The 23,925-nt window shown below is 36.9% G+C and overlaps 1 protein-coding gene across 1 annotated transcript in view; it reads right to left on the bottom strand.

The window, feature by feature from the left end:
- Positions 1-17,577: 17,577 nt before the first annotated feature.
- The window catches only part of DACH1 (dachshund family transcription factor 1), a 367,634-nt gene continuing 361,286 nt past the window's right edge, over positions 17,578-23,925 (bottom strand). Inside the window, exon 12 of the mRNA XM_075139134.1 lies at positions 17,578-18,090. Coding sequence (XP_074995235.1) covers positions 18,053-18,090 — 38 coding nt within the window. The 3' untranslated portion in view covers positions 17,578-18,052. The remainder of the gene's footprint in view (positions 18,091-23,925) is intronic.

Here is a 23,925-nt window from a genome sequence, read left to right as displayed (position 1 = left end):
CCCTTATGATGAGCCACACCTCATTATAATAACAGCCAAATTGCTTGGCTCCCAAGGGCAGACTAACAGTCAGGGTGGATTGTACTTATACTCAAAATAACCAAGAATAATCAAGATGAGTCTCTCAGTTTGACAGTGTATGACCACTTTTGCATAACTAATGCTGTTCTGACAGGAAAAATGTTACAGATTAAGCAAAAAGAATTAATCTGGCTAATATTGATTGGATGCATAACAGTGAGTAATGTGTCAGCATATTTATTGCAGTTATAATAACATCTATTTTCTAGGCAAAAAGTTCATTTCTTTAGGTGTCCAAATGGAACTTAAAACCCTGTATATCATCTGTATAAATCTTGCATATTTCTGCACTGAAAGGATATGGTACAGTACCATTTTTGTTCATTTTAATTGGGGTCAATGACAAGTATTGCTTATTAATTAAAGCATCATATTGTGAAGAGTGTTTGCTGACAGTGAACTCAGTGTAGAGCTGTCACTTTATACCTAGTGAAGATTTGCTCCATGGCATTTTATATCTTCAAAGTAATAGTAATCATGTTCAAGATGTTTGCAATGAAACCCAAAACCATGTGGAACTCTCATGGTATTGTGTTTCATTACAAATGCCAAACATAAATGAGATTCATCAAAAGGTTTTTTAAGGTTCATGAACTTAAGACTGGCTTTGAATTAACATTGTGGCTAACTGATAGTTTTGTATTGAAGCCGTACAAAATTTCCTTAGTTTATATGAAGAACTAGAGGAAACACTGAAGGTTCATCTCAGTTTTCCCTTCACACTTTGATAGGCCAGTTGTTAAGTCACCTGAGTCACTTCACTTGGAGAAGGATTTCACTGCAGGCAACTCTGCAAGGGCGGGAAATAAATACATAATCACAAAAAAAAAAAAAAAAAGGTAACTAAAAATCCAGAAAGTGATACATTACACAGATTTAAGGTTTATTTGCATTAGATTGCCATCAAATTTTCATTAGGCAACGCTTCAGAATTAATTTTTGAAATGGTTGAGACAATGTATATTGACCATGGTTTCCTTAATCTTTTCTTTTTATTTCTTCCCCTAACCCCATATCTTTCTGCAAGGCACAATCTTCGTGGAAAATTAATGTTTTCAGTCAACCATTTGCACAGCATTTTCCAGAGGTTCTCCTTATACTGGTGTCCAGTGAAAAGTGAACAGTTGCAATTTGTACCTATAGAACTATTGTGCTGGTTTTGGCTGGGATAGAGTTCATTTTCTTCATAGTGTCTCCTGTGGGGCTGTGTTTTGGATTTGTGCTGAAAACAATATTGATAACACAGGGATATTTTCATTATTGCTGAGCAGTGCTTACACAGAGTCAAGGCCTTTTCTGCTTCTCACACCACCTCACCAGCGAGTAGGCTGGGGGTGCACAAGAAGTTGGGAGGGGACACAGCTGGGACAGCTGACCCCAACTGACCAATGGGGTATTCCATGCCATATGACGTCATGCTCAGCATATAAAGCTGGGGGAAGAAGAAAGAAGGGGAGGACATTCAGAGTGATGGCGTTTGTCTTCCCAAGTAACTGTTATGCGTGATGCAGCTCTGGTTTCCTGGAGATGGCGAACACCTGCCTGCCGATGGGAAGTAGTGAATGAATGCCTTGCTTTGCTTTGCTTGCCTGCGCGGCTTTTGCTTTGCTTGTTAAACTGTCTTTATCTCAACCCACAAGTTTTCTCACTTTTATTCTGATTCTCTTCCCCATCCCGTCGGAGGGTAAGTGAGCGAGCGGCTGTGTGGGGCTTCGTTGCTGGCTGGGATTAAACCAGGACTTGTACATTTAAACAAATAAGCCTATAAACCCATTTCACTTCATGTTTATCTGTAACACAGAATGGAAAGGGAAATGAGGCAAGTAAGAAAAACTCCACTGCAAAGAAGTTAAACACAGCTTGAATTTAAAGAAAGACATATATATGGCAACCCTACAGAGCATGACAAGGAGTTAAATCAATACGAGAACAAATATGCTCTTTATTCTAACTAATTGTACTTTTATAAGATCTTTGGCATATATGAGTATTGTTATTTATAAATAGTTGAAAAACACCTACCGTATTGATTCAGAGCGGTGATTGATTGACATGGTTTGAGTATAGTGTAATTACTGTAGCCATTCAATGATTTAAAATGTACTGAAAGAAAATTAATCTTGTACGTGGGATATATGAGTCTTGTAAGCAGCCACCTTAATGCCAAAATATGCTTAGTGATCTGTGTCATAGCTGGCTTACTTGCTTTCTTATAAAAAGATGTATACATTGCACATCGTGACTGTTTTCCATGGCAAATCTGTTCTGCATTATAAATGAATAGGTAGTGATTTGGAGAATTCTTTTTTTGTTGGTTATTTTTTTGTTTGTTTAAGACAATGATTGAGCTCGTAGTGCTTTGAAATATTTTGAAAGATCAGTGTTGGTTTTCTAAAGAAGCAAGATAATCTAAAAATGGGATCAATGATGGCTTTCCAAAGACAGTTTCTATTAGACAAATAGCTTTTTCTTTTTTCTTTTCTTTTTTTTTCTTTCTTTTTGTTTTTTCATAATGCAACAAGAAATGTATAATAGATGTAAACTATCTGGAGAAGAATGGTTTACAAAGTAATTTTAAATGGGGTAAGGATCAGGGTATGGGAGAGACGGGATGAGTGCAGTGAAGAGTAAAAGAGAAAGCTAATTAGACTCAATATATTACAGCCGTTCATACGAGAATGATCTGAGAAGAGGCCACAACCCACAGGAAGTGGTCTAAGTGTAGTGCCCAGTAGCACTACATGGCTCAAAAGAGACTTGACACAGAAGTTAATCTTTTTTTCTAGCCAAAGGCTTTTGGGTCCTCTGCACAGCCTAGAACATAAAATTACTCCTTGGGTGAATGATACTGCAGAAGCAACAGAAACCTTATAAGTTTTCTTCCTTCCATCACGAAGAAAGTATGGCACAGTGTGGCATTGCTTCCCAGTGTAACTTTGTTCCTTGGTCTCTGAAAGGAAACAGAATTTAGCTCTAAGTTTGCTGGTTCAGGATTTGGAATGGAAGTTGTGGGCATCATCTTCAGTGTCAGCTCAGGGTTTAGACAGGCTTGCGAAAAGGAAAGGGAGGTGGAGGGAGATTACTCTTGGCAAGATCAGTTTCACTCATTTTCACCACCAAAATCACTTTGCGCTTGGAAACTAAAGTGCATGTGCGTGTGCATGTGTGTGTGTGAGTGAGTATTACAGCAGATGGAAAAGATAGAAGAGAAGTCAAAAGGTAAATCTCACTTCCTACTACACTCTTTTTTTAATCATCTGCAATCTCACAATGCAATCAGCAGTATTCACACATAGCTACATTCACACGCAGAAGACAGAGGGCTGAAGCCTGGGAATAAAGTCTTAAGGGAGATAGTGAAGGGGTAGTAAAAAATCCCTTTGTTATATGATATTTTCACTTTGCTTAGAAGGGCACATTAAGGCTAGAAGTTATAGACAAAATTGATTGTAGAATTCATCCCAAAAGTTCTAGAGGCAGCTGTAGGTGATTTTTCATATACAGGTATTCAGTTATCTGATTTTCTAGATACCAACAATGACAGGAGTTTTAGGAAATCTGAAAGTCACAGCTTACATGACTCCTTAAATGTGAATCGAAGTGGCCTACCTTTACCCAATGCCTGAGACTTTGGAACCTTGAACCAAGACCGGAGAAAAGTGAAGAACTACAATCCATTGTACTGAAAAAGTGAGAAGATACAGTGTGATAAATGAGTCCAGTAGGTAAAACCAACCGCCCAGGAAAAAAAACATCTTGAATTGTCACCTTTTCATTATTTACACTCAAAAGAAAAACTATTAAATTAATGTACTAATAGACTCATTTGGGAAGCCTTTGCATGAACTCATCTGTATAGGGATCTATACATTTAGGGGTTAGCATGCTTTTAAAGGGATTGTTCTAACGTGACCTTTGCTTTCCACAGATGTCATCCCTCCTTTCACATTTAAAAAATTAAAAAATAAAAATGGTTTACTGCTTGTGGTGCTGCCAAAAAATCAGTACAGGAGATTGAGTTAGCTTCTTTTAAAAATCACACATCACCTACAGAATAGTTCAGTAAATTCTTATTGCAGAATTTTGTTAATAGTGCTTTGAAGAAAACCCTGCTAAGCTCTCGCATAGCTGGTTGAACTGGCAAGAGAGCCCTCGCTTTCAATTTATTTGTAAACTGAACAAATTTGAAAGGTTTGTGGAGGTACAACAGCGTAAGTCCAACTCTCCCAATGACATAATGCCATTTTAGAGGTATTTTTCTGAATTGATCTATTTTTTTTGATGATAAGAATTCAAAATATTATTCTTATTTATGATATATTCCCCTCAAGGAGCTAATTTTATGAGAAATCCAGAAGAACAATTTCCTATCCCATCAGATGCATTCACTTCCAGATCATGAGCACCATGCATTCAGCAAACCAGAATGTTGGAGATGTCAATGAATGAAGTTGCAGCCCTCCTACTCTTTCTCTTCATCTTTGTAACTCTCCACCACCCTCAGTTATTTTAACGATTGCTTGAAGCGTTCATTCATGTCAAGGCATGTTATTTACTTCCCATTATGGACGTGACATTACACGACTCCATTACAAATTGAGAGAAACATATTGCCTTCCAAAGTGTAAGTATTGCCCCATTATCTATGAATAGAAATGAGTGCTGGCACTAGACAGCAACTACTTTCAACAGATATTCTAAATGTTATGGACAAAGTTTCATTTTTGATAATGTACCAGAGAAAGATAAAATACATCAGAAATACTCTACCAAATGAATTTATCATTCACATTGCCAGCCCATCAAGTTTAGTCATATAATTCATAGGCTGATTATGTGGAAAGTCAATGAATCATATAGCTAAATATTTTCTAGTGGCTTTATGAATGATAGAGTTAATCAATATTGTACCTGAACAGAGTTAATCTTTAAGTGTTATTGCTAATAACCAAACCTTCGGAACTTCAACTTAAATGAATAGGAACAAATTTAAGAGACTATACACTCATCATCTGATTCTATACATAAAGCAGTAGCTAAAAGAAGGGCTGCTCATTATTTTTGATAGAAAGCATAAATAATATATTTTAATCCGGTGAAACAAGTGTCTAAGCCTGTTTTATGGGGAGTGGTACCATTAAAACAGTAACACGGTGGGGAGGCAGATGCCTAGTTTCAAGAGCCTCTAAGCTGCCGTATTGTTTCCAATATATACAGATGTGGTGGACCCAGCTATATGTATATTGTTGCTCTGACTGGTGTCACTAGAGGGTTCACAAAATAGTTGGAAGGATATTATCTACATATGCAAAGAATATGAAATTCTCGAAGAAGTTTGGTTTGATTTGGTTTGCTTTGGTTCGGTTTGGTTTGGTTTAGTATGGTTGATAACAACTGATTTATTCTTTTGAGGTGTGTATTTTGTCCATTGGCTATAAATAGGTCTATAATATGTAGCTCGAATCTAACTTTTAGCTATCCTAATTTAGGGATAATAAATTTCATAGTCTGTCTCCAGAGCTGATCCATGCAAATTGTACCAAATTGTAATTAAGTTGTAACAAAGGATTATACAAACCACTGAGAATTCAATAAATTCAAAGCACGTCTCTCTGCATCGCTGGTCAAAATAGCAACAAGCAAAGCCAATAACCTGCTGCCAAACACAAGTGAAATTCCAGAGCTTCTTTGATCCTGTATCTGAATAAGTTTTTTTTAAACCTGCAAATACTCAGTATTCAGGTCAGTTTAGATGTTAGTGTGACTGTTGTATCAAAACCAACTCTTCATTAAATCCATAGAATGATCAAGCAGAAGTCAAGAAGTAAAACAAGGAATAAGCAGAAGAACCTCTGAAGACAAAGTAAGTACAATGAAATGATTATTCAGAAAGAGTTTCTTGTACAATTAATTGTACAATTAATTGTACAAATAAATAATAACAAGAATAGTAGAATGGAGACTTACAAGCATAAGTCCTCACATTTCCAAAATGAATGCAGGCAAAGCTGGCATGGTTCCAAAATCTGCAAAATATTTATTATTTTGTTTTGTCTTCCTCTTTTATAATTAATTCACAATTAAACAAGTTGTAATTATAATTCAGATACTGGCAAAATACATTCTATGGTGTTAACCATAGATAGATTTGTAAACAAAAGCAGCTGGACTGGAATTTCTTCAAGGAAATATTTACATGCCAACAGTTTATCAAACTGAAAGTCTGCAGATAAATCTACACATGGGCATTATGTTAATGACGATAGCAACAATGATTCATATTCTTAGTTGTAGCAGCTTTGTACTGCTACAGCTATAAAAGAATAAAACCTGGAAGGAAAAAGGATAAGGAGGCAGGCCTAGGGTTTTACTCCCCTGCCTCCTTTCAAGGTTAGAACATTTGTTACATTATACTGGAAATAATGATTAACAGGGCCATTGTCCAAGATTCTTTCACCTCTAGAGGCCAGATTTCTGGAGGTATGTAACTGATGTAGGATGCAACTAAGCACTTCATAGGATTTTACAAAAGTGCCCGCTGAAATTTTAAATGGATATCTATGAATTTTGAAAATCCCAGTACATACCAAAACGTATCTTTGACAAACTAAACATGCATGTGTTTATTAAATCATCTTACTCCTTCAATGCCAGAAAAGATTAGTAACTGCTTTAAAAAATTCTACCTGCTTGATTCTCAATTTGCACACCATCACCCAGGTCTTGGGATTTAAAGGGTATCAATTCTACAGAAAAGTATGGACACATTCCTGTCAGCAGTTACTTGTCACCCTTCTGGGAGTGACTGATATATGGCTATATCTCTCACCAGAGTGTCTCAAGAGTTCAAAACAGGACCCTGACTTCAGTATATGTATTTGAATGCAAACACACACACAAAAAAGAATAAATGAATGAAGAATATTAGAATGACATGAATAATAACAATAAAAAAGAATAAAATCTGGACACAGGAGGGTGCATGAACTTAGGTAATTATGAATTCTGTTAATTTCAGAAGAAATTCAGGGGAAAGAGGCACTTGCCTGGGAAAATTCCACTCATATTAACACTTAGAGCTTCTTTTACATCAGTAATAATTCATTCCCTGGAGCATCTTGATTTTAAGGAGAGCTAGGGGTATCTGAAAAGAAACTTCAGGTTGGAGGACCCCATTCCTTACTGAGAGTGAAAGATCCCTTCACTCCTCATGCAAGTCCTTGTGAGCAGCATTGAGACACAGTGCATTAGGAACACGGCCACCTAGTAGAAAGAGAGAGTCAATCTCGTTCAAGCCTGATTCGCCACAATGAAAGTCACCCATTTCAAATACAATCAGGCTAGGGGTGAATCCTTCTTCCTTTCCTTTCCCAGATAAAGCATTCTTCAGGTGAGTAGCTGAATAATGGGGCAACTGCTGGAGTAGAGTCTGGAAATACGAAAGTACAATTCACAATGGCAGCAAGTGCAGGTGATTAGAGCTAAGTGGGGGCAATGCAATTTGAATGTGACTGTGGTTTAGGAGTGGTTTGTGGTATGGTATGACTGAGCCAATGTGTGTGGGTATTATACTAAAGCAAGATATATACCGGTAAATTAAATGTAATCACTGAAGTTCCGGAGTCCTGTGTCTAAACAGTATAGAGACTCTTTATATGCGATACTCCCTCACTCTCCCAAGTGAAACTACCACAAACTGTCTTCTGGACCTGACCCATTCTAGCTGCTGTACCACTCTCAGAATTGTAGGTAGCTGGGATGGGCCACCACTTGGCCAGGGACCATTCTAACAACACAGCAGCACGAATGATCAGTTCCCATGACCTGAAAACTTCTGACTTCATTCAATTTTCTGTTATAACAGCCTAAAAGAATAATTCCAATCTTTTTGTTTGTTTGGGATTTATTGTGGTTGTGGTTTTGGTTTTTTTTTTTGACTGTGTGTTGTTAAGACCAAAAGAGGGCCATGGTATATAATCTGTGCTACATCCTGAGATGTCCTACTGTGTACATTCAGGGTGATTGCCTTGCATAAGTAATGAACATTTTTCATGTCCTTGAAAACTCTAGCTTATTGAATATATAAAGGACAGTAGTTTTGCACGTGCTCAGTAAATTCAGTGTATTCTGGAAGCACAAGATATAAGCAAAACCTTGTACACGTACAACTTTTGTTTCTTTGCAGGTGTTGGATTTATTGCATACATGCAGAAGAACTACAGGGGATGTATGGTTAGCAGGTGAAGAGGGGACTCAGAGAAAAATGGCAGATAGAATTACCTGTGGCTGCTGCTAAAATGATTCATTCGGTCCTTGCTAGCTCCCGTTCTGCCTTTGAGAAGGAGGCTGACAGAAATATCCTGTCAGCCAAGTAGATACTTCTGTTGAGCTCTCTGTGGTCTGCAGACTGAGAATCCCTAGTTATTGCACTGCTAAATCCTAATCAAATATGAGAAATGACATAACATTTTTTAATGTGTATTTTGGAAATCATATCAGCTAGGGAAAAAAAAAGCATTAAAAGAGTATCATTGAGTTAAAAGAGCAAAATGGAGAAGAACTGGTAGAACCTGAGCACTTCCATTTTTACCTGCATTCCTGTTAAACTTCATTCCTTACTGTCCTGATTTCAGCTGGGGTAGAGTTAACTTTCTTCCTATTAGCTGGTGTAGTGCTGTGTTTTGGATTTAGTACAAGAATAACGTTGATAACACACTGATGTTTTAGTTGTTGCTGAGCAGTGCTTAGTCTGGTCAAGGACTTTTCAGCTTCCCATGCTCTGCCAGGTGCACAAGAAGCTGGGAGGGAGCATAATCAGGATAGCTGACCCAACTGGCCAATGGGGTATTCCATTCCATATGACATCATGCTCAGCATATAAAGCTGGGCGAAGAAGAAGGAAGGGAGGGATGTTCAGAGTGACGGCTTTTGTCTTCCCAAGTAACCGTTAACGCGTGATGGAGCCCTGCTTTCCTGAAGATGGCTGAACACCTGCCTGCTGATGGGAAGTAGTGAATGAATTCCTTGTTTTGTTTTGCTTGTGTGCATGGCTTTTGCTTTTCCTATTAAACTGTCTTTATCTCAATGCACGAGTTTTCTCACTTTCACCCTTCTGATTTTCTCCCCCATCCCACTGGGAGGGAGTGAGCGAGCAGCTGTGTAGTGCTTAGTTGCTGGCTGGGATTAAACTACAACACTTACATACAGTGATAGAAGAATGGGGTGAAAATCAAAGAAGAAAGCAGCTTTTTTTACCCTGAATAGAACAATATTTAAGAAAAAAGAAAACTTTTAATACTGAAAACTCTTCACAGTGCACAAAAGCAAACTGCAGTTTTCAAAGATGTCCCCTGGTACTAATGTTCTTGTTTGCCAGAAGCTCATTTGCCGTGGCCAAATGCTTGCTGATTCAAATAAAAGCATCTCACCAACAATTCACACAATAATTTAAATTGAACTTGGCCAGCTTAGATTGGAAAAGAAATTACTTAAATTGAAAAAGGAATAAACCTTGCTCAAAATACAGTTTGCTCTTTCTGCCCCAAATTAAATACAAAGGAATGATATAGTGGCACTCTCTTTAATGACTACCACTTAGAAGAATATGCAGCATTTGTTAAAAGGCTGAAGTATTTTTAAACTTGAATATAACATACAACTACAGACTATTAGAAAAATGCATTGTACAACTCACCTACCCAGGCAAGTATAATAGGAGGGTCCAGGGTCAGTAGGAGTCCTAAAGTAAGTGCCTGCTATTGTTCTCACAACAAAACAAGTTCTTCATACAGGCCCAAATATAATCTTTATGTATGCTGATAGTTGCTTAGTAAATTAAAAGGCAAACCACTAGTTATTATTATCATGATCTGTCTCCACTCAAGTAACACATGGCAGTTAAAAAAAGGAAAAACTCTTTTGAATCAATAAATATTTTATTGATTAATTTAAGCATAATATATACAAAGAAGATGAAGTGTGGCAATGCACAATATCGCTGATACCATTCATTGACCACTTTATTAGATGTCACCCTCAGTCCCCTGTTCAAAAGCCTTACTCAAGCCAAAGCCCCACCTCCCCACCTCCAGCTCTGATTTACCAGCTCCACCTGAAACCTGAACCTCAGCAGGGTTTATTTGACCTTTTGGAGGCAATGCATTGCAGACACCAGCAGTTCCAGTCACTGAGTGTGTTTCCATTGCTGATTGCTGTGGTGCAAGGAGGGAAGGACCACAGTATGACATGACGCAATCATCTGTTACAGTTCTAGGACTGTATGACCTCATCATGGCATTACCAGTAATGAAATTTCCACCAGTTGCCAGTCCTAAGCTTGTACAGAGCACCTACTGCTGAGGGACCGTCCACATTGCAAATGGCAAAATCTAGATTATATCCTTTTGCATGACTAGGTTCCACCAGTCATGGTGGAAAAGAAACTGCTTTAGGAGTTTGAGGGCACACCATAAGCACAGAAGCAAGGCAAATTCATGCCACAGAGACCTCTTTCTGCATGCAAAATCGCTAATGTAGACTCACCTCTAGTGTGCTTTTAAGAGATAGGATCCTCAGGATGCCTGGGGCTGTCCGCTTCTGAAGTCAAGTGGTAGGAACACTTGCACAAGTGTGAGGTGGGGATTCAGGTTGCTTCCTGCTCTCAGTGTGTTCACACTCCCTCTCTTCTCTCCGGATAGAGTGCTAACACTAAACGGTTACAGCTTGATGTACATGGGGAAAAATGGAGTCCTCAACTTACTGCTAAAAGGAACGGGAGCAAAAAGAGAACAAGAGCAAAACTCATGTTGTTCAGCCTAGTAGTAGGGCATATAGGGTACCGGACTCTTGGGCTGTGGAATTGTGGAAATGGTTGTGATCGGCAGCTGTATATTTCCTTCATTTCAGTGATTCTGAAATCACTTGGCGAGATTTCTGAGCACACTGCATCACATTGCTCTCCCTAGATTTTGGCTCCCAGGAGGAGGTTATGCCAGAGCTAGGCATCTAGGTGCTTCAAAGGGGAACCAAAATATCATTATTAGTGCCCAAGGAGCTTTCAGGCCAGTAATGGAAACATTTTGTAAACATTACATACTTCAAAAAGGCAGGTTATTTATTACGGTTTTGAGTTAGGCATGTAGATGCTGCTGGAGTTTCTTTTTAGGCATTTTGAATTCTGAAATCCATGGACTAATTTTGTACTATAATCCTTTTCATTTACCTTTTTTCTCTGTGTTTGTCCGTAGCTTACTTTCACTTTTGACAGTGATTTTGTTTTCAATCCTTAATTCTCCACTTGAGTCTTATCTTCTTACTAGATGCCATGTATACACTTACAGTGTTGTAGAGGTTTGAGTCAGAGGCAGATAGGATAAGATCTCACCTGGAAGAAACTGCGAATTAGAGCTTTTTCTTATTATTATTTACTGCCTCTGTAAGTTCTGTGTAAGGTGACCTGTGAACTTGTTCAGCTTCCGCCACTGAAATGGCTTCAAAGGCTAATACTAGCATCTGTTTCCCAGAGGTGTGCTTGTTATTGATCAGCTCACAAAGAAGGTAATACTTTATCTCTGTCCTCTTCAATTGTTAAATTGAGTTTAGATTGTTCAAGAGATCCATGTGGAAACTTATTTCTGGCTTCCAATATATCATCCCATCACTGAAAAGCCAGATTCTGCAGCATCAGTTTGGTCACAGTGAACAGAAGCCAACTGGTTATTAGTTGCTTCTGAATGGAATTGAAAACAATGTCTGCTTGCTCAGGAGCCTGCCAAATGAGTTTGTTTGCTGCATCTATATCTTACCAGATCTTTCTAAAGAGTATCTTTATAATCCAGTTCCTCCTTATTGTATCACTACTTACTTCCATCGTGACAGCTGAAATCTCTTTTCCACCATCCCTACGTTCTATGCAAAATCCTCTTGCAGCCTCATTCTCTTAGCCTGCTTTTCTAACCACAACTTTCTTCTTCTTCTCCCTATTTTGCAATTCACCCAGTAATTGGCACCCCCAGAACGAAAGCACTTTTTTACCTACAAAATCCTTCAGCACTGAGCTAAATATACTTGTACTACGATACAACTTCACAGATACAGACAGTGAAGCCCAAAGACACTCCTTTTACCTCTCCAGTTTTAAAATGTCAAGTTTAACCTTTCCATACCTCAGCTTCCCAACCTGCATGATAACACCTACTTGACAGAGAAGCCAACAAGCCAAATTAACTGTTTCAGTCTTCTGTATCTTAGAGTGGGAAAAATCTATAGATTTACAAAATAGTTTGTTGCCTTGCAGTACAAACCAGTTTCAAGAAAGCGATTTGAAAAAATAAAGGAAGTATATTTTAAAAGGAGGATCTGTTCCAGATCATAATTTCCAATTTTCCCTAAGACTATCTGGCCAGTGTACTCAATAAAAAATGAATGGGCAAGTTCACTTTAAGTCCAGTTACTTTCTTTATCCCCAACAGCTGTTCTTTTCGATATTATCTATATTATTTGCTCACTTTGCCTTTTATTTATTTATTGCTAGAAAATTGGTCTGAGAACTGATTGACAAAGTTGCTACAGGTTCCATTCTTATTATTTAAATGAACTATATCTGCACTAGAATAGGTGCTATTTTTATCCTCTTTCTATTAACTTTCTGTATCTTCTTTCACATCTTGCTGTTAGTGCAGCTCATTCTTCTGGCCTCCTGATATGGAAGATCAAAAAGCTGTGAATCCTTAAACACATCCCAGCAATTTCTATTCTAGATCTGATAACTGCTATTTATAGGATAAAATTTTGCTCCTTGCTAAACTGGATACAGAAATTGTTACGTCTATAAAGGCATCGTGCGTATAAGTTTTGTAGTTCTAGAACTATAAAAACCTGAGGTTGGAAGGGACCTGTGAAGGTCAACTAGGCTAACCTGCTTTAAACTGGGCAAAGTTAGATCAGGTTTCTCAGGGCCTCGCTCACTCACCTCAGGTTTGAAAATCTCCAAAGATGGAGATCCCAGAACTTCTCTGGGAAAACTGTTCTAGTGCTTCATCACTCTTATTTTTATTTTTCCCCCCTTATATCCAGTTGGAGTTTCCTTTGTTGCAACTGGTATCTGTTTCTTCTTGTCCTTTTGCTGTACACAGCAAGATGAATCTGGCTCTGCCTTTATGATCCAAATTTAGAGGTTCAATTAACCAATTCACTGGACTACCCAGTGACAACCATTGTTACTATAACTTGGGTGAAGAAATCATGTTTACCCACAGATTATGTGCAAATTCTCCCAAACTGCATAGTAATATTTGACCTCTGGGTGAACATTGGCAACGCTTCCAAGTATTCTGGATGCCTAAATTTTTTTATTTCTAACTGGATTCCTTCTGAAAGCTTGAATTTCAGAAAGTCTTTGTTTCCTCTCCTTTTGAAAATGAAGCTTTTTACAAAAGAGGTTTCTGCTTGAAATGGTGTGATGCTGACGATGGTGGAACCGTCGTCATTGATCAGGGTGAGCTCCAGCTCAGCAAAGGCACACTAATAAATTCCCCTGTATCTTGTGGATGAGTTAGACAGCAGCTACTGAAGAAGTAAGTTTCACAGAACCCTTGAGCTAGGACATTTTATTTTATGAAAGGCATTGAAAGTGTCTGAAGTTTGGCTGACAAAACTAGAAGTACCTGTAATCAGTAGTCACGCTTGAAAATCTTGGCCTCAGGCTTTGTTTATTGGACAGTCTTGTATCAAATAACATGTAAGCAAATAACAAATGAAGCAATTTTCAAGAATTTATAGCACCTTCAACAAATAAAGAGGTTCACCTTTCAGGTCAAAAACCAACCTTAAATCTCTTTCCACAGGAAAAAAAAAATTCTTTCCCAGTTGAGTCTGTCAGTTCCTCAAGGATTTTCCTAAAACTTTAGGCATCTAGCTGCTGACTCCAAACTTCTTCAGGATCTGACCATAACCTACTACTAAGTTATAGGCAAGCTATGTTTAGGGCGACCTCTTCTTGATTTTGACCTGAGCTTTGACAGAGCTTAGTTTTACTGTAACAAGGAGTACCAACACCTGACTAGCTATTGGCCCATCCAACCTCAGCCCTGTTAAATCCCAGCTACTGTTAACTGATAAAGCAATGATTTATTAATGGAGATACAGTGGAACTTATGTGAGGGCAGGTTCCTTCCTGCTGAAAGAAACTATGTCCTGGGTTGCTTAAAAACACAGAGGTAGGTTGCTAGTCTGTAGAGATACTCATTTGCTAGCCAAAATCCTAATCAGCTAGCCAGCAACAACAACCTGCCGGAACCCAGGAAGCCTGTCAGCCTCAGACTTGCAGTCCCCAGGCCATCCAGGGATAACAAAATGGGCTGGTCCAAGAAAGCTAATCTCTTCTGCTTTCCCAGACAAGCCTGCTCCCTAATGAAAGCAGAAGCATTCATGTAGGTATGGTTCAGAAAGGAAGGGATGGGAAAGGAAGAGAAGGGATGGGAAGGCAAGGCAGGGCAATAAGGGAGAATACTCAAAATCAATCATGCATCTCTGACTTTTGAATTTTCTGTAAGCAAAAGTATCTTACTTCCAGATTTGTTCTTAACTAAGAACATCTTTACCTTAGAAAAAAATCACCTTTTTTTCCCCCTCACAATAACACTTCCAGATATGCTAAGCCAGAAGTATTTCTTTCTCCAAATACCTGTTTAAATAGTTGCTGTTTGTTAAAGAATGTGTTAGGATACCAAAATTTCTGAACACATTTTATCAAGTGAAGGAGATTTGAGACAAAACCAACTGGATTACTCCTGCATTTTTGTAGTTAGGGGAATAATATGTTTTGTTCCATCAATGTGTCCACTTTACATTATTCAGCACAAAGCTTTGTGAAATAAGAATCATGGGAATATCACAATATAAAAGAAAAAGGTACAAATAACAGCTTCATAAACTGAGAAATGTACATAAATAAATCATGTAGATGGGGGCAGTTTGCTTAGCTGGCAAGAAAAAAAAATACGGAAAATCTGCTTGTTAAACAATAACTACAGAGTGTGCTTTTATGATGTTTTTCACCACAGTAATTCATATTAGAGATAGAAGCAGTTGCATGTTAAATAAAATCATTCAGCATTGTTCTCCTCACATTACAAAGAGCTGACTTATGTTGTTTTTAGATGCCTCCCATTAGAAAGTAAATATTCCTCTGATGTTATACATTTCAGAAAATTTAATAAAGATGAACTGTAAATAAAGTCACAGGGAGATTTCAGACAGTTTTATTAGCAGATTGTTGAAAAGAAAAGAAAATTAAATACAATAACAGTAAACGTGGTTCTCACATTGAAACCAGGCTCAAATAACTAGGCTACCATAGAAAAATTTCCAATTCTTGCATTATGATGTAAAAACAGATTTTTGTACAGATTTTGTACAACAAAATTCGTAATAACCTTTTTTCATTTTTAGAAAACTTTAAATATATAGATAAAAATAGACAATTTTCATAGGTCCTACATGAAGATGAGTATGTTCTGTTCCAAGGGCTTGCATAGAGCGCAAATGTGGTTATAATATAGAACAACTAGACATTAATATCTTTAAGATTACAAAAGCATATAAACAATAACATGAGCACAACTTTTCTTCATAATCTATGCAAAAAAAAAAAATCCAAATCAAAAACCAAAAACGAAATACCAACCCAAAACCTGTGTAACTAAAGAGGGGCAAAAAATTCGACTTACAGTAACATCTCATGGTCTGTAATATTTACACTGTTTTTAGCAAGATTCTTTCTAAACATCCAGCTTATAAATTGGTTCCCCCTTAATCCTTAACATTTCCATTTATGTACCAAGCCAAACACTGAGGCATTCCCAAAGGTCTTGAAAGTATATACTGTAAAACTACTAAACCTACTTACAGGTGACTCTATGCAAGGAGCAGAGCAATGGTAGATGCTACTACATATTTCAGTTGTAGGCTTTTAATTCTCTTTCAGATATGAATGATTCAAAAGCTTGCCACAAGTCCATCTAACTTTACAGCTGTTAACCCTTTAAAGACTGCATATGAAAAAACTGGAGTACAGAATCCCGTATGTGTTCAAGCAACTATGAAAATTATGAAAGAATTGTGGTTAGAAAATAATGTCACTACAAAGTATTAGGTAACAATATTTAATGAAAAATATTGCTCAATATTTCTTTAAAAAAAATTACCGTGATGTGAACTTGTATATACATCTTTCTATTGTTAAAAAAGGATTGTGGTGGAGTAAATATGAACTGCACAAAAGAAATGTGTACCAGTATTGCAAGGAAGACCTACAAACTATAGAAGCTCAGTGCTAGAGTTTACAAAACATTAGATTTTTTTTTTGACAAAATAATATTAATATCCAATCAGAACTATTTTTAAAGAAATATTTGCTTTAAGTTAGGCATCTTAGACATTTAAGGTTTTGATATGTTTCCATGTAATAAATAATATTTTATATGCATAAAACATTAGATGAAGAAAGCATAATCACAAAACTTACAGTAATAGCACTGATTCACAAAATCAGTCTTTAAAGGGGTAACCCAAAAGTACGCAAAGCAAAGAACATAACTTTTAGTAATGTAATAAGCACTGTGTTGCAGCTTACTTCCAGTTATCAGCACAAAGGTGAAAACACATATTGTAGCTTTCATAAAGACAGTGAAAGTAACACATAACCACCCATCCCTAAGACAAGGTGGGAGGGACAATAGACTTCAACTGTATCACTCAGTTCTACATGGAATTGGACTGATACATCAAGTGTTTGTTAGGTTTTCTTTTTTTAGCAACATTGACGTAATATGACATTAACATATAAAAATATTTCTGGCATTTTGACTTGCTGCTCAGCCACAGTCCATTCTTAAAAGTGCACTAATCAGGGCACTAACCAGGGCTCAATATACAAATAAAAGTGGCTGATACAGAATTCTGACTTGTTACCAGATGCTTAAGATCTCATTCAGTAATACTGTGACTCCAGGACAAATATTTACATGCCTGCATGCGTTAAAACTAGAAAGGTGTCTTTCTGACCAACAGGGTGACAAAACAATATTATCTAAAATTTTCATCTCCTAAATTCTAGATTTCTACTGCATACATAATACCTTCCTTGTGTGATTTGTGTTATATACTGTACATGTGACCAACAGTTTGATAAGAAGCAAAGTCTTTTTATTTCATAAACCCCTGCCAGTTTACAATGAGAAATTATTACTCTTTTTATTGTATTTTTTTATTTTAGGAAAAGAGACTTTGTGAACAGTAAAACAGTTTGTTTACATTCATCATTTCTTTTCACTTACACAAAATGCCATTTCACTTAATGTAGTCTAACATACATGTGTTGGTCTCTTGGAAAGCATGTGGAAAAAATGTCTTTAGAAGAAAACCCACAATCATAGTTTGAAAACTGAATGTATCAATTTTTTTTTCTTTTATCTTTTTTTTTTTTCCTTTTTTTTTAATAAGAATCCTCTTATGCCCTCTACAAGTTCATTTCTGAGCTGTCTTGCTGGTTTCGGTATGATATAACAGTCTGTAAGTGTACTTGGACACTGCTGGAAGGATCATTTGATGTGCTCAAATATAGAATCATCAGAGGAGGACAGAGTCTGCACTCCCTGAAAAAGGGAATACTCAGCCTTGTTCTGACCCGCCTGTAGTTTTGGATACAATAGTCCGGCACAGAGACGCAGATTTTCACTGTAAGAAGAGTGCTACTGTACATTTACAAACATTCTCTAGGTCTCCGAGTCGAGCCACAGGAGATAACCAAAGGAGGACACTCTTGCAGAATTCTTTACATTTTTGAAGAACATTGATAAATGAAGTTGAGGAAGTTGCCTTGAAAACGCTTTGTTTCCACAGAACTCCTTACAAGCCAATGTCTTACTGCAAAGTTCTTTACCGTAGCACAGGTATCTTCAGCAGGAAAAATTCAATACATGACAGTAGTTTTCAAATAAAGTCTTCCATCTAAAACATAAAAAAAAAATTTGCTTTATATATTTATATCTGCAATGAATCGAAAAGAGGAAAAAACCCACAAGATTTAAAACCTCAGCAGAAGTAGTCCTCCCATAAATCTGTAAACTGCCACCTATGGTACTTTATGTTTAAAATAAAAAAACAGTAAAACCTGAATATCACCATTGCAATTTCATCTGACAGTGGTCAAATTAACTCCGTTAAAAATTACACGCACTTTGCAAGTTGTGAATACTGTAACACCTTCTAAAGCTTTAATATATGCTGCACTCATATCAGTGCTAGGGCACTAGGAATGTAGGTGGAGCCTCTGTGCATGTGTTTTTACTGATATGCAAACTTAGCTGAATAGTGCTGAACAGCAATTATTTCCTTCATGGTTGCAGAGCAAAAATCTTCTTGCATGCAGTCGTTAGTACTCCCATCACTAAAGGCATAGCTCATACTTTCTGATTTAGCTATGTTGTTAAATATACCATGTAATGTAACCATTGTGCACATTTGTAGCTATTTATATAGAACCCAGTATAGGATATTTAATCGGTATCAGTGAAGTATAGCCTCCTTCCCCCATAAATGAGATTAACTGAACAATTACTATGTTAAAGACGTAAGCACGTCTCTCTCAACATTTTTTCCACCCAAGTGAGGAGCATATATTTAAGTGAGATATGTGTGATGGAGAGGGAACATGAGAAACAATAAGCTCACCTAGCCAGTAACTGTTGATCTAGAAAAACTTGAAGATAACATTCTGCTATAACATATTTTCACCTATTTTACGAATATAAAGCAATTTTTTCTTCTGGGGACTGGGGACATGAACATCTTATATGCATCTATTCTCATAGCAATACAAAGATTTTTTTTTTTAAACAGGAAACAGACAGAAAAACTTCTTAGTTTTCTGTCCTGTAGGAGAGAAAGCGTTGCTCCCTTGTGAGTAAAGCACATTATGAAGCATATTAATCCTCCACCGTGCATAATTACGAAATGCTACTTATATTTTAGAATATAATGCATCTGGAAGTAGAAGCTGTATCTCAACTCTTGAAGTCTGCATGAAACCCTTCTTTTGGTCCAAGTGAAATCAGCAAACATTTATAAGATTTCAGAGGTTTTTGTTTCTGTTTTGGTTTTCTCAGTCTAACCTATTTATTCCAAATCAGTCTTTAAAATTCTTATTAGATATACAGGAAAACAATTGAGTGAGATAAACCTATATAAATGAATGCTGAAATTTCTGAAATGCTTGGTTATCACTGAAATGCACGGCATCATTTTCACAAGCTTAACTGTAACTGTTGAGAGAGAGAAAAGTTTAACTTGAAAGCAGACAAATGTACATCACATACAGCTGTAAAAATTCATCCCTTCTGCACACCCCTTTCCAATTTTTATTGTCTAGTTTCTATCAGAACTGCTGGGTCAAAAAGGAGATGGTAGAATCGCTCACTCTGTCGCAGTGATTCTTATCTAGTAACCCTCTGGTTTTCTTTTTCCACCACTACTCTTCTTTTGCAAGCTTCTGGGGTGTACTCCCTTTTGCTACTTTCTCCAGTCTTTACATTTTCCTGCCCCTTTTCCCTACTTTTTTACGTTCCTAGCTTTTTTTGGCAGAGTAGATGATAACTTTCCCACCACTTAGAGTGCTTCCACCGAGAACCATTTCCACATTCTCTTTGCTTTTTATGGTCTTTGTGCACTGAAGAGAGATGAAAAGAAATTGAATAAGGACTCAACTTAAAGACTTTTTATTCTTCTTTGATGCATGAAGAGCAACCAAAATGCTTATGGGAATTCAGGAGAGAAAGAAGGAACGTCTGAAATGGAGCTTGGTAAAACTGAAGGCCCGGTAAACCATCTCAGAAGAAAACCTGCATTAAGTATAGGATAGCCAGAGCTACTACTGGCTATATAATTCTCCCAAACATATTGAATAAACACAACAGACATTTACAGCACTAAAGCTGTCCGGATACCTCTGTAAGAGAATTACTCTGCATATATACCAGCACTTTGGCTATCCTGAATGCACAGTTGCTAATGAGTGCTATGCATAATTCCCACACTTAAACTTTAAGATAACCTACAGTCAGTAACTTGTATTTTATTTTACTATATTAAGTCTCCATATACCTTTTAAAATAAAATATTCATTAAAACATATTCTCAATTAAAAATACAGCTGTAGGAAGCGGAATCCTTGTAGCAGCCAACAAAAGATGAACAATCTGCAGAGAACAGCAGTACCTTTTCAAAAGTCAGCTCTATTTTACACTGCTTAAGGACCTAGTCTGGCAATGAAGTGACTAAGAAGTTTTTCTCTTTTAATGGAAGACACTATCAGATCCTGTATTCTGTACCCACAGACAATGAACGATAATAGATATGGGCAGCTTTTTAAAGCACCTTCCTTAGAAAGTAAGAGGATATTTGTTTATATAACGCAAAAACATTTATGATGGATATATACAATAAGCATAAATTGTCCTGTTCCTCAAATAACTATATGATGGACCATTAAAAGTGCAATTGAATCATCTGTATTGATAATGGAGTTAAAATGCCATATAGGAACTCACCAGCTAATCTAATATCATTGCTAGGCATATTATAGAACAGATATATTCTCTATTAACATGTTTGACTAATTCCCCTAACATACGGGAAAACACAGCAAGCATTAGGCACATCAACTTTAGTATAACTCCTGCCATGTTATGATATAGATAAAGCAATTCCATGATTAAGTAGTACTTAGTAATAGTTCAAAAGTTGCTAAGAATTGTAAAATATTTCCTTTATTTTCTTAAGATTACTCATGAAAGAATGAGGTGCAAAATGAATATCCTTTTCTTTAGAACCTATAGTGCCAACACAGAAAAAAATCACAGTATCTGTGGAACTGCCCACCACACTCTCAAATCATGAGTTTGGGAGAAGATGAAGAAATAATTTCTTTAGGCTTTGCACTTTTCTTCCAGCATGCTCCTGTGTGTAGCTCAGAAGTTCATGTAGCCACTCATGAAGAACGTATACCCGGCAAATAGCACTGCACTTCAGAAATATGAAGACTTCAAACCGTGCTAGGAAAAACAGAGGTAACTCACAGCTCTGCAGAGGAATGATAACCTCGCATCACGATGTGGTGACCAAATACAATACCTATATCTGATTGCTGTCCCTTTCCCTTTTCAGACTCTGACGCCCTTCTTCCTAACCATTTCTCTCTCAATTCTCATTGTTCAGAAGTTCTTCAGAAATGACTGGAACTTCTCAATATTGTTGCCAAAGCCACCTGAAACACTTCGCCTCTAGGTGTAGCCAGTGTTCCTATCTGAATACCAGTGGAGCATTACCACTGATAGGCCTTTACGATTTTGAGGTTAAAATCACAAGCAAAACCTACAAATCAGGACGGTGACCAGTGATCAGCAAATCAAGCAAGCTCATCCTTCATAACTCAATGCGATAATGCCAGTAGTCCTAGATCCCAAATCATGAGCATGCCTCTGCCTCCTGCCTTCTACCTTCTGATCAGCTTTTATTTAACAGTTATATATGCATGTTGCATTACTGTCTGTGGTTAACAAATGCAGAATTTGTCTATCTGCATAAAAACAATTTTATGTAAAACTAATATGGAATTCACACTATTCATACTATTCACACAAACATAGGTATATGCACACAAACATACACCACACAAACACACACAGAGTGTTCTCTAAAAACATTGACTACGTTAGACTGTGTTTTTAGCCTACTGAAAATCGTTGATCTGCGGTAAAGTTTCCCAATTTACATACTGTTATATACAATATAAATACAGAAAACTTCCTTTCCTCATAGGAAGTCAAGCAAAAACACAAACTGGGAAAGTACTGCTAAATTTCTAAATAGAACTGTGCATGATTAGCAGATTGTCATCTGTTTTAATTGCTCTTTTGCAAATGGCAGTGTTCAGCAAGATCACGCAAGCTTGTGCTAGTAACTCAAACTGAAAACGCCACTTTTTGTCTCATTTGTTTTGTCTGTGGACTGATATGACAGAAATTCTAGGCAGAATGAGGGAGTATTTTTTTTAGATCAACCCTTTTTAATTAAGACTTATTTTGAGGTTTTTGAATGAACATGTCCAAATAGTTAAAAGGTCATAAATGTTATAAAAAACAAACAAATGGAACTGACATAAAAGTTTGCAATGCTGAAACAAATCATATGGTTTGAAATGCATTCCCACAGAGATGTCAGCTGGGGAATGATTCACACTAGTGTTCTGTGGGCAGCTTCTAGTAAGTATCTCTAAGGGCCCAACATTTTTTGAGATAAAAACATAAACCCACTCAAATATTATTCCTATTAATATGCATCCTTGTAAAGTGATAAAAATCTACAATGAAATGTTAAGTTTGGTTTTAGGTTGCAAACTAAATAAATCATCCATTAGATGGTAATGTGTGTATTTCTGCCACTCAGTGCAAGTCACACTGGAGTGGTTTGCCACCCAAACATATCATATTGTAGTTTGTATTCTGAGAGCTGCTTTAAAAATAAACGTAACAATAGTGACCATCATGACTATCATAAGAGCATACTGCAGTCTTCAGTTTATGAAAATCTGCAAATCAACATTAAAGGTGTGGTGTCACACCTGAATTCAGTCCATTGCTATCATAGAAAAGCCTACTGAGGAAAACTCTCCTTAGTAATAAGATAAAGTGTTTCCTATAGTTAGGAGCTTTGGGGGAAAAAACCAACCAGCCAAGCAAACAAAAAGATACAATAGCATGTCACAGAGATTTAATAAGAAAGAAATCCACAGAATCCAGGTTAAAAAGAAAAAAAGGACAAAATAATGTATGAGAAGAAAAATGAATGATACGATCAAAAATCTCAGTGGGAGCTTTGGAAAGTTAGGATGTCAAGGTTTGGATAATTTTTTATTAATTTATTATTAGTTGTTACTTTTTATGATCGTAATTTATGAGCTGTAGAATAGTAAATGCCAGCCCATGATCCAAGAACCCTTACATCAAAGTAGGCCCGATTTTAGTCACTAAAGTTCCTAACTACAGTTAACATAATTTCATCAAATATGCACAGGCCAGTGATATAAGCTGATCTTTACTCAAAAGGGGTCTTAAGGATATTTGAATGGTGGATCTACTCATCTCTTTGTGCTTTCAAAGTAAAGAACATCTACTTTAGGTTGATTTCTTTCACGTTAATAAGAAGAATACAACGGAACAAGTGAGGATGGGAACTTTATTCAGACTTTAATAACTCTGAAATTATCTGTGATTTCACTTTAGTGTTTCTCTGTTTTCTCTTTTAACCTTTCTCTCTTCCCCTTCTCTTTTTAGGTAACAGAGGTTCCGTGCACTGATGGTTTCTCAGTCTGTCTTCTTGTCCTTAGCAAGGTACAGCAGTGTTAGCTGAGATCTCTAAGGACTATGTTAGCACAAATAACAAAAAACCCACCACCAACAACAAAAAAAACCCACATGCGCTTACTTATTTAATTGAAACTATAGGTTCTTGGCTCATAAAAATAAAAATCAATTTGAAGTCCATCTCCACGGCTGGTGACTGAGCTGACTTGAGCTTAGAGTCCTCTTTTAAAACCACGTTGCAACACAAAATCCCCAGGACTAGCCCACGTGCTCACTAAAGACAGCAGAGACTTCGTACTGAAATTCAGGATATACACACTTGTTGCCACACCCTACAGCCACCAAAACCTGCTAACTTAGGTTCTAGCAAGCTGAGGCAATTATGAAGCATTTCTGACTCTCTGTACAAGAAAAGATGGCAAGT

This window comes from Calonectris borealis, chromosome 1 (genome assembly GCF_964195595.1).
Source record: "Calonectris borealis chromosome 1, bCalBor7.hap1.2, whole genome shotgun sequence".
Classification (NCBI taxonomy): domain Eukaryota; kingdom Metazoa; phylum Chordata; class Aves; order Procellariiformes; family Procellariidae; genus Calonectris; species Calonectris borealis.
Note: the sequence above shows the minus strand (reverse complement) of the source record. Positions and strands in the feature narration are given on the sequence as shown.